The sequence below is a fragment of the Haematobia irritans genome, chromosome 1 (genome assembly GCF_050003625.1).
Source record: "Haematobia irritans isolate KBUSLIRL chromosome 1, ASM5000362v1, whole genome shotgun sequence".
NCBI lineage: Eukaryota > Metazoa > Arthropoda > Insecta > Diptera > Muscidae > Haematobia > Haematobia irritans.
Window position 1 is genome coordinate 29,579,477 of NC_134397.1, and position 12,955 is coordinate 29,592,431.

Consider the following 12,955-nt stretch of genomic DNA (forward strand, 5'->3'; position numbering starts at 1 on the left):
GTTTCCCTTAATCATAATCTGTTTTATCAACCTTTAGAAAATGTCCAAAGATAAATAATTTTTTCAAAGAAGAAGTATACAAAAAACACTTCTAGCTTTTTGTTCTTTGCTCTCATACAGTAATCACCACTGTATTCTCACCAAGATACCTGGAAACGAAGTCATTGCACTTGTTCTACATGTTCAATAGATTCAGGCTATTTGTCCGTCCTTTCTCAAGTATTGGTTCTATACAAAATTCTTTCTTTTTTCTCAGAATATTTTTGGACTATTTCACATCACTTTCAATTCAATGTTTGACAATGGACTTTAAAGCTTTATATCATCTAAGATAGCGAATATGTGTGTGTATGTGAGAGTTTTTGCATTTTGTATGAACAGCTTACAATACCATCATCATATGAACAATGAAGCATCATCCAGATTGATTGATTCTACCGTAGGGATTTTTCTTGTTCCAAAAATAGTAGCTTTTCCCCCCATATTGCATGTATTCCTCATGCAAATCAAATAATCATTTATCATTGTCAGCATTGAAATAGAAGTGAGACAGGATTTTTTTCTATTTGCTTGAAAAATGTGAACGTTTATTTTTCTCTTTGATGCCACACTGGCAATTTCAAATACGAAAACTACTAAATATGATCAGTCAATGTCAGACGAATTTCATGAACCTCAACTATCAACTGTGCCATATACAACTAGACAACATGTAGATCGTTCAATGTCATTGTCAATGAAAACATTTTGAATTTTTCATCACATGGTTGAGAGGGTTTTAATGTTGTTTGATTTAGAGTTATTTGCTAGACAGAAACAACCGGCAGAAACCGGCTATGTGATATCCTATACCAACTCCCTTGAACTCGTGCTGTATATCACATATGGCCAATATAATATACAATTTAATTGTATTGACAAAAATTTTCTATAGAAATAAAACTTTGACAATTTTTTCTTAGAAATAAAATTTTCACAAAAATTTCTATAGAAATAAAATTTTGACAAAAATTTCCATAGAAATAAAATTTTGATAAAATGTTCCATATAAATAAAATTTGACAAAATTTTCTATGCCCAACTAAATTCGACAAACATTAGTTTCCTCTGTTTGTTAAGCTACACTTGTAGTTTATTCAATGTATGGTTTTAAGCTGAATTCAAAAAAACAACAACAATGATTAAAGAACAAAACCAACAATAACAAAACAAAACGAATGAAATAAGATTCTCACAAAATTTTCGATAGAAATAAAATTTTGACATAATATTTTATAGACATAAAATTTTGACAAAAATTTCTATAGAAATAAAATTTTGACAAAATTTTTTATATAAATAAAATTTTGACAAAATTTTTTATATAAATAAAATTTTGACAAAATTTTCTACAGAACTTAAATTTTGTCAAAATTTTCTATAGAAATAAAATTTTGAAAACATTTTCTATAGAAATCAAATTTTGACAAAATTTTCTATCGAAATAAAACTTTGACAGTTTTTTCTTAGAAACAAAATTTTGACAAAATTTTCTCGATAAATAAAATGTTGACAAAATTTTCAATAGAAATAAAATTTTGTGTAGAAATAAAATTTTAACAAAATTTTCAATAGAAATAAAATTATGAGAAAATTTTCTATGGAAATAAAATTTTGACAATTTTTTTATAGAAATAAAATTTTGACAAAAATTTCCATAGAAATACAATTTTGACAAAATTTCCTATAGAAATAAAATTTTGACAAAATTTTCTATAGAAATGCAATTTTCACAAAATTTTTTATAGAAATAAAATTTAGACAAAATTTTCTATTGAAATAGAATTTTGAGGAAAGTTTCTATAGAAATAACATTTTGACAAAATTTTTTTATAGAAATAAACTTTAGACAAAAAAGTCAATAGAAATAAAATTTTGACATTTTCCATAGAAATAAAATTTTTAAAAAAGTTTTTCACAAAATTTTCAAAGAAATAAAATTTTGACAAAATTTTCAAAGAAATAAAATTTTGACAATAATTTTTCTATAGAAATAAAATTTTGACAAAATTTTTCATAAAATAAAATTTTTATAAAATTTTCAATAGAAATACAATTTTTACAAAATTTTCCGTAGAAATAAAATTTTGACAAAATTTTCTATAGAAATAAAATTTTAACTAATTTGACAAAATTTTTTACAAAAGTAACATTTTGACAAAATTTTCCTAGAAATAAAATGTTGACAAAATTGTCTATAGAAATAAAATTTTGCCAAAATTTTCTATTTCAATAGAAATCAAATTTAAACACAATTTTCAATAGAAATAAAATTTTGACAAAATTTTCTATTGAAATAAAATTTTGATAACATTTTAAATAGAAATAAAATTTTGACAAAATTTTCTATAGAAATAAAAAAACGACAAAATGAAAAGAAATTTTGACAAAATTTTTTATAGAAAGAAATTTTTTGACAAAATTTTCTACAGAAATAAAATTTTGACAAAATTTACATTAGAAATAAAATTTTGACAAAATTTTCTATTGAAATAACATTTTGATAACATTTTAAATAGAAATAAAATTTTGACAAAATTTTCTATAGAAATAAAAAAACGACAAAATGAAAAGAAATTTTGACAAAATTTTTTATAGAAAGAAATTTTTTGACAAAATTTTCTACAGAAATAAAATTTTGACAAGATTTTCTATAGAAATAAAATTCTTTATAAAATGTTCAATAGAAACACAATTTTGACCAAATTTTCCGCAGAAATAAAATTTTGAAAAAATTTTCTATAGAAATCAAATTTTGACAAAATTTTCTATCGAAATAAAACTTTGACAGTTTTTTCTTAGAAATAAAATTTTGACAAAATTTTCTATAGAAATAAAATGTTGACAAAATTTTCAATAGAAATAAAATTTTGACAAAATTTTCTGTATAAATAAAATTTTAACAAAATTTTCAATAGAAATAAAATTTTGAGAAAATTTTCTATAGAAATAAAATTTTGAGAAAATGTTCTATAGAAATAAAATTTTGACAATTTTTTTATAGAAATAAAATTTTGACAAAAATTTCCATAGAAATAAAATTTTGACAAAAATTTCCATAGAAATAAAATTTTGACAAAATTTCCTATAGAAATAAAATTTTGACAAAATTTTCTACAGAAGTGCAATTTTCACAAAATTTTTTATAGAAATAAAATTTAGACAAAATTTTCTATTGAAATAGAATTTTGAGGAAAGTTTCTATAGAAATAACATTTTGACAAAATTTTTTTATAGAAATAAAATTTAAACAAAAATGTCCATAGAAATAAAATTTTGAAATTTTCCATAGAAATTAAATTTTTAAAAAAGTTTTTATAGAAAGAAGGTTTTCACAAAATTTTCACAGAAATAAAATTTTGACAAAATTTTCTACAGAAATAAAATTTTGACAAAAATTTCTCCATAGAAATAAAATTTTGACAAAATTTTCAATAGAAATACAATTTTGACAAAATTTTCCGTAGAAATAAAATTTTGCCAAAATTTTCTATAGAAATAAAATTTTGCCAAAATTTTCTATAGAAATAAAATTTTGAGAAAAGTTTCTATAGAAATAAAATTTTGAATTTTTTTAGAAAAGAATTTTTGAGACAATTTTCCATAGAAATAAAATTTTAACAAAAATTTCTATAGAAATAAAACTTGGGCAACATTTTCTATAGAAATAAAACTTCTATAGAAATTAATTTTGATAGATTATTTTTGGGTCGAGTGACAACCGTGATTAAGACCCGGAGATTTGCCGCTCCGGGTCTTAATCGTCTGCCGTCCCTAATATTACCCATTTACTTTGACGCCACGGTCGATGAATATGAGCTGGGAGTGACTATCATTTGTTAGAGCGGCCTACACAATTACCTTCGGCTGAGCTTGAGTTCTGGTCATCAATTTAAGGTGTAAGATTTCAGTCGACGTTTTTGGCAAGTTGTAGTGATCATTTGGTTTGTTTATAAACTGCTCAATTTGCAATGACTTCTCGTCGGAAAAACCAAATTCGGTCGGTTTTGTTTGTATAGAAAATTTGGCGATTGTTGTGAACAATCTACTTTTTTCGTAAACACAAAATTTTTTTGGTCATCGTATTATTTTACGGAAAGTTGTGTGCATTATAAAATCTTTTGCTTTGCTACTCTTAGAGCTTCAATTGACATATACTTAAAAAAAAAACTTACTCTCTTCTACCACTTTCAGATACATCGCCTGCAAAATAAGCCAGTATCATGGGTGCGATTACGTGATGGTCATATCATATCGGTGGATCAAACCACATTCATTGCTGACCAAAGGTTCCAGGCGATATTTCAGGATGACAAAGAGTACACATGGTCATTACAAATCAAATACGTTCAACAAACCGATGAGGGCTGGTTTGAGTGCCAAGCCAGTTCAGAGCCAAAAATGAGTGCCAAAGTGTATTTGAAAGTTATTGGTAAGTAAAGCCAACTCAACAAAATGGACTTTTGTGATTTTCTATTTTTATTTCAATGGATGTTTGTCTGAAACCATGGACATATCCAATCAAATGTATGTCATTGTGATTTATTTAACTGTTATGTTTTTTTTCGTTTCCGATATATATGTGTGTGTGTGTATGTGTGCTTCTTTTATTTTCTCCTCTGACTCTATGGATTTTGTTTGTTTAGTACCATTAACAGAATTGATTGGGGACCAATCACGCTTTGTTAAGGCTGGCAGTAAAGTGGCATTGCATTGCATAGTCCGAGGAACTTTAGATCCACCACAATATATTATCTGGTATCGTGACAAAACTCAAATAAGTGAAGACAATAAAATGGGTTGGTATACACAATTGGATCGCAATATATTTGGAAATAATGGTGATAATGAGAATACGGTAAGTTTTTCTGAAAAACAAACTTTCAAATAACATTTGTTTTTAGAAATTTAATTTAATAGAATACATAGAAAAAAATAATAAATTGATTAGACAAAAATTTCCCTTAAAATTTGCAAATCTTCTAATCTTGTTGGACTTAGTTATAGTCCTTTTTCCGTATGAAATTTCCCATCTACCTATAACATATCTAATTCACATCTGCTTTATTCCATTTCTTTCTATATATCTTCGTATTTAGATTGGTTCACTCATTATACCCTCAGTACGTAAAATGGATTCCGGAAATTATACCTGCCAGCCATCGAATAGTGCATCCGTTTCCGTTGACCTGCATGTGCTTAGCGGTAAGTTGGTTTGTTGGTTATTTCATTGTTCCACTTCCTTCAAGGATCCTTTCATTTGTTCTAACGTTCGTTCATTTGTTTTTCTGGCGTTGCTGTAAAGATCTAACCTCACTCACTCCCGCTTTCTGGGGGTAGTTACGTGTGCTCGTTCATACGTGAAAGCAATAGCAGCTTCAATGCATGCTGACATTTTTTGCTTAGTTTTAATGAGCTGAAATTATGCACCAACACTGGGCAATTAGCTGCAGAATAATAAATAGCTAAACCGAAGTTGGCTTAAAGGGACCTCACGTTAATTAACAATTAGTTCAGGTGCATTAGTCTTTGTTTCTTGCTTTCCATGCTAAGCTAACGTCAGCTCAGCATACTGAGTGTATTTGACAGTTGACTGCGATGGTTTGACATCAATAGCGTTTGAATTATCCTTTAATGCAGCATTGACTTTTATACTTTCCAGTTTTTCCTATCGCCCCCCCTAATAACCTTATTAAAGTACCATGTTGCTAATGGCATACAGGGCATCACAACCGATTTGCATCGAGGGACAAAAAATTGTAACAGGCCATTGTTTGGAAAATGTGTCATTGTATATACGCTTAATAACTCGAATATGGAGGGAGTAATTAGAAATTCGTTACAATTCTTTGGTACGGGAAATGTGATATAGATTCGAAGCCATTAAAGGATAGGGCTTGGCAAAATCATGGGATTTTCAAATTGTTGATACTCATTAAAATGTAACCAAAAACCATTTTCCCATGGAGCATGAATTAATATCTTCTAATATGAGGGGGAAGCATTACATTAACTTTATTTTCGCAAAGCATCAAAATATTGTTGTGGAGGGGTTTTCAATAAGAAATATAATTTTTGTATTCCAAAAATGCAGTTTGTTTGAAATTAGTGATGGTTATTTATTTCTAAGTAAAATAAAAGATGTGTCGTTAACCATAAGAAGATATATCAGTCAAATGGCCTTTTGGTGGCCAAGCTTACAGGACCATATTCTCTATACGTCATTTTGTATAAAGAAATTGCAAAGTGTCTGATCTTTATTGTCAATAGCGCTACATATTCTTAGCCTTGGAGTTTTTCGCCCGTCCAGCTGGGTATGGTGTACTATAAGATGCTGCAACAACAGTTTTGTAACGAACTCAATTGATGCGAGCATTGCGCGATAAACGGGCACAATATTTGCAAATGCACGAGAGGGTGACATTACAGTACAATTAGGTAATATCCCACCTCAGTAATGCTGGTGACATTTCTGAGGGTTTCAAAGCTTCTCTAAGTGGTTTCACTGGAATGTGGAACGCCGTTCGGACTCGGCTATAAAAAGGAGGTCCCTTGTCATTGAGCTTAACATGGAATCGGGCAGCACTCAGTGATAAGAGAGAAGTTCACCAATGTGGTATCACAATGGACTGAATAGTCTAAGTGAGCCTGATACATTGGGCTGCCACATAACCTAACCTAACCTAACCTAACCTAGGTAATATCCATACAATTTATTTACAAACGCTAAAATGGGAAGTGCTCCTGCACCCACTGTATAGCCAAAAAGCTACAAAAATGGGAAACACTGACAATACTTCCATTGCTCAATCTGTTAAAATTTTTTCGGAATAAATTCTCAAAGTCTTGAAAAAATCCCTAATTTCTGTAGCAATAAAGTTTTAACAAAATTTTCGATAGAAATAAAAATTTGACAAAATTTTCTATAGAAATAAAATGTTGACAAAAATTTCTATGGAAATAAAATTTTAATAAGATTTCTATAGAAATAAACTTTTGACAAATTTTTCTATAGAAATAATATTTTGACAAAATTTTCCATAGAAATAAAATTTTGACAAAATTTTCCATAGTAATAAAATTTTAACAAAAACTTTGAAAAAAAATTCAATACAAATAAAATTTTGACAATATCTTCTATAGAAATAGAATGTTGACAAAAGTTTCTACAGAAATACAATTTTGACAAAATTTTCTGTAGAAATTTTCTATAGAAATAACATTTTGACAAAATTTTCTATAGAAATAAAATTTTGACAACATTTTCTATAAAATAAAATTTTGAAAAATTTTCTATAGAAATAAAATTTTGGCAAAATTTTCGATAGAGATAAAATTTTGAAAAAATGTTCTATAGAAATAAAATTTTGACAAAATTTTCTATAGAAATAAAATTTTGAAAAAATGTTCTATAGAAATAAAATTTTGAAACAATTTTTTACAGAAATAAAATTTTGAGAAGATTTTCTATAGAAATAAAATTTTGACAACATTTTCTATAGAAATAAAATTTTGACAAAATGTTCTATAGAAAAAAATTTTGACAAATTTATCTATAGGAATAAAATTTTGGCAAAATTTTCTATAGAAATAAAATTTTGAAACAATTTTCTACAGAAATAAAATTTTGACAAAATTCTCTATAGAAATACAATTTTGACAAAATTTTCTATAGAAATAAAAATTTGACAAAATTTTCTATAGAATTTAAATTTTGACAAAATTTTCTGTAGAAATAAAATTTTGACAAAATTTTCTGTAGAAATAAAATTTTGACAAAATTTTCTGTAGAAATAAAATTTTGACAAGATTTTCTATAGAAATAAAATTTTGACAACATGTCTACAGAAATCAAATTTTAACAACATTTTCTATAGAAATAAAATCTTGACAAAATGTTCTATAGAAAAAAATTTTGACAAAATTATCTATAGGAATAAAATTTGTGCAAAATTTTCTATGGAAATAAAATTTTGACAACATTTTCTACAGAAATGAAATTTTTACAAAATGTTGTATAGAAATAAAATTTTGACAAAAATTCTATGGACATAAACTTTTAACAAAATTTTTAATAGAAATACAATTTTGACAAAATTTTCTATAGAAACAAAATTTTGAAAAAAAATTCTATAGAAATAAAAATCTGACAAAATTTTCTAGAAAAATAAAATTTTGAGAAATTTTTCTATACCAAGAATATTTTGACAAAATTTTCTATAGAAATAAAATTTTGAAAAAATTATCTATAGGAATAAAATTTTGGAAAAATTTTCTATAGAAATAAAATTTTGAAAAAATTTTCTACAGAAATAAGATTTTTACAAAATTTTCTATAGAAAAAAAATTATGACAAAATTTTCTATAGAAATAAAATTTTGACAAAATTTTCTATAGAAATAAGATTTTATTATTGTTGTTTTTGATCTCAGCTTAAAACCATGCATTGACTAATCTACAAGTGTAGCTTAACCAACAGAGGAAAAGTATGCTTGTCAAATTTATTTGGGCAAAGCCCTCTAGACTGCAAGATTGTTGGATGTACAGACGTTTCGGAATTACCACATTCCTCATCAGCATCCTCTACTTGCAGCAAAACTATCAACCAATTATCAGAATAAATTCGGGTAATTCACTCATCCCAAAGTGAACTACACTTGAACCTTCCGAAAAAAGGTTTGATAGAAATAGAAATAAAATTTTGACAAAATTTTCTATAAAAATATAATTTTAACAAAATTTTCTATAGAAATAAAATTTTGACAAAATTTTCTACAGAAATAAAATTTTGACAAAATTTTCTACAGAAATAACATTTTGACACAATTTTCTTTCGAAATAAACTTGTAACAAAATTTTCTATAGAAATTAAATTTTGACAAAATTTTCGATAGAAATACAATTTTGACAAAATTTTCAATAAAAATAAAATTTTGACAAAATTTTCTATAGAAACTACAATTTGACCAAATTTTCTATAGAAATAAAATTTTAGCAAAATGTTCTATATAAAAAAAGTTGACAAAATTATCTATAGGAATAAAATTGTGGCAACATTTCCAATAGAAATAAAATTTTGGCAAAACTTTCGATACAAATAACATTTTGACAAAATTTTCTATAGAAATAAAATTTTAAAAAAATTTTCTATAGAAATGAAATTTGGACAAAATTTTCGATAGAAATAAAATTTTGACAAAATTTTCTATAGAAATAAAATTTTGACAAAATTTTCTGTAGAAATAAAATTTTGACAAAATTGTCTATAGAAAAAAATTTTGACAAAATTTTCTATAGAAATAACATTTTATTATTGTTGTTTTTGATCTCAGCTTAAAACCATGCATTGACTAATCTACAAGTGTAGCTTAACCAACAGAGGAAAAGTATGCTTGTCAAATTTATTTGGGCAAAGCCCTCTAGACTGCAAGATTGTTGGATGCACAGACGTTTCGGAATTACCACATTCCTCATCAGCATCCTCTACTTGCAGCAAAACTATCAACCAATTATCAGAATAAATTCGGGTAATACACTCATCCCAAAGTGAACTACACTTGAACCTTCCGAAAAAAGGTTTGATAGAAATAGAAATAAAATTTTGACAAAATTTTCTATAGAAATAAAATTTTGACAAAATTTTCTATAAAAATAAAATTTTAACAAAATTTTCCATAGAAATAAAATTTTGACAAAATTTTCTACAGAAATAAAATTTTGACAAAATTTTCTACAGAAATAACATTTTGACACAATTTTCTTTCGAAATAAAATTGTAACAAAATTTTCTATAGAAATGAAATTTTGACAAAATTTTCGATAGAAATAAAATTTTGACAAAATTTTCGATAGAAATAAAATTTTGAGAAAATTTTCAATAAAAATAAAATTTTGACAAAATTTTCAATAGAAATAAAATCTTGACAACATTTTCTATAGAAATAACATTTTGACGAAATTTTCTATAGAAATAAAATTTTGACAAAATTCTCTATAGAAATAAAAGTTTAACAAAATTTTCTATAGTTTTGTCTATAATTTTAACAAACTCTTCTATAGAAACTACATTTTGACCAAATTTTCTATAGAAATAAAATTTTAACAAAATGTTCTATATAAAAAAAATGTTGACAAAATTATCTATAGGAATAAAATTGTGGCAACATTTCCAATAGAAATAAAATTTTGGCAAAACTTTCGATACAAATGACATTTTGACAAAATTTTCTATAGAAATAAAATTTAAAAAAAAATTTTCTATAAAAATGAAATTTGGACAAAATGTTCGATAGAAATAAAATTTTGACAAAATTTTCTATAGAAATAAAATTTTGACAAAATTTTTTGTAGAAATAAAATTTTGACAAAATTTTCTATAGAAAAAAAATTTTGACAAATTTTTCTATAGAAATAATATTTTATTATAGTTGTTTTTGATCTCAGCTTAAAACCATGCATTGACTAATCTACAAGTGTAGCTTAACCAACAGAGGAAAAGTATGCTTGTCAAATTTATTTGGGCAAAGCCTTCTAGACTGCAAGATTGTTGGATGTACAGACGTTTCGGAATTACCACATTCCTCATCAGTATCCTCTACTTGCAGCAAAACTATCAACCAATTATCAGAATAAATTCGGGTAATTCACTCATCCCAAAGTGAACTACACTTGAACCTTCCGAAAAAAGGTTTGATAGTCGGCTACTGCCTAAATAAATTTGCAAGCATGGAAAAATTTCTGTAGAAATAAAATTGTGACAAAATTTTCTATTTTATTTATTTATTTATTAAAGAATTTTAAACCATAATAAATTATGATTTTAAATGAGATAGGTTAGTAGCTAACAAAGGTTTTCTACCTAACCAAATTTTCTATAGAAATAAAATTTTAATTCGGATAATTCTTTGCACCGATAGTACTATACAAAATTTGATTTAGCCAACTGCGAGTAAGATCGATTAATAAATGAGAGTTTTATGGTCAAACTTGGAAAAATCGGCCCATAAATATATATGGGAGCTATATCTAAATTTGAACATATTTTGTACACTTAATGGGCGGTAGAGTAGATTACTTTGTGTCAAATTTGACGACGATTGGTTAGTGCAAGAGCGCATTGTGACCCCATTTGTCGAAATCGGGTGAATCCTGTGAACACCAAACACATGTTTGGGCGGTTACCAAGGGCTAGATCTACTCAGGAGGTGATTTTGATTCGATTGTTATATATTTTATGGGGTCTAAAATCAATATTTCTGGCAGCCACCTTTTGTTAGCAGATCAACGTTATTACACCCTAACCACTAAGTGGTTTAAGGTATAAAAAGCCTATCCATTCATATTTTAAATATTCTACGAAAAGGTAGAATTTTAATAGATGGTTTAACGGAAGACCTTTTTGAAGCAATCAAAAATGTATTTAAGTTATGAAATCTCAAGCGCATCATATGACCCGTCGTCTTCTTATAAAAAAAGATCTCTACAAATTATGACATCCTTTTCGCATTAAGATTCCTGTCCATCCATATCATAAATATTCCATTAATATTATTGACATTTGCCATAGCTCGTTTTCTATTAATTGTGTTTTTTTTTGTGCTTGCTTCTTTAATATCCTCTCATTACAGGTGAATACTCAGCATCGGCCATTATGTCGGCAGCACGAACGTATGCCCTTAATGATGCTTATCTGTTGATTTTACTTTTATTGATGTTATTACACAATACGTGATTCTGGGGCCAAAATACGAATTAAGTGCTGCAATTAATTTAAATTTATAGACTACAAGATGGGCATGCATTCATCTCGCCCTATGACCCCAAGCCCAACAAAACTTAAAGAAGATTTCACAAGTCATTCATATGGCTGTCTCAGATATCTCGGCCATCATTTCTAGCCATCCAAATGTTCATTCATTCACTCACTCATTCACACAGACATACACTCACGTAGAAATGCCTGAATACGAATCTGAATATGGAGAATGTGTTTGTGATATTGTGAATGTCGGTTGCGGTTGTGGTAAATGTGTAACCAAATTATAGCTGAATGACAACAACAACAACAATACAAAGGACATTGAGGACTTATTTTCATCATCACTTGTAAGATTCGCCTATAGCTGAGACAACAGTTGGAGAACTCAAGGTGTATACACCATGGACTTATTCTGGGAAAATCACTAACCTCAGATGGTGAATGTTGAGCTTATTAATCGAATAACCCAGACACGTTCTAGGTAAGCACTAAGAGGTTAATAATGAAGAACATTTAACACAATTGTGAGGGGGGGTAGGGGTGTGTGGAATGCTATGCTTACTTTTTGATTAGGTTTTGAAACATATGTAAATAAATTTGTTATGGCATAGCGACACAGTAATCCCAAATCTAATAAACTGAAACTTAAATCACCTTATTAAGTAAATGGTATTAGTTGTCTGACTGCTGTTTAATTAATAAATGTAAAATTAAATTTCACATATACATATAAATAAATACAGATAGACGAATATTAAAAAAACCATGGACAATTTTTCATAGAAAAAAAAAAAACAAAGGAGAAAATTTCAAATCAATAAAAGAAATCTACACATTCTAGTATTAAAACTTAAAGTTGTGAAATATCAATAAACGTTGTTCGAAAAAACAGACAATTTTTACTTGAATTAATTAAGCATACAAAAAAAACTAAAACACGTACAAACCAATATTCAGCAAATGCATTTTCTGAAAAATATCCAAGATAGAAGACCATTTAACAATCTTCTATATCATGTGGGAAGATAGTGTCAACTTATTATTCTTCGATTTCAGAATAGTAGATATGGATTCTCACAATTCCAAATAGGAGGGGCGATTCTTTTAGGGTAAATGTAGCGGTACACAGGAAAAAGTAGTCTATGTTATGGGAAACAT

The 12,955-nt window shown here is 26.9% G+C and overlaps 1 protein-coding gene across 1 annotated transcript in view; it reads left to right on the plus strand.

Annotated features, from left to right (window-relative positions):
* The window catches only part of dpr17 (defective proboscis extension response 17), a 78,230-nt gene extending 65,823 nt beyond the window's left edge, over positions 1–12,407 (plus strand). Inside the window, exons 3-6 of the mRNA XM_075309594.1 lie at positions 4,234–4,471; positions 4,686–4,897; positions 5,139–5,244; positions 11,667–12,407. Coding sequence (XP_075165709.1) covers positions 4,234–4,471; positions 4,686–4,897; positions 5,139–5,244; positions 11,667–11,770 — 660 coding nt within the window. The 3' untranslated portion in view covers positions 11,771–12,407. The remainder of the gene's footprint in view (positions 1–4,233; positions 4,472–4,685; positions 4,898–5,138; positions 5,245–11,666) is intronic.
* The last annotated feature ends 548 nt before the right edge of the window (positions 12,408–12,955 follow it).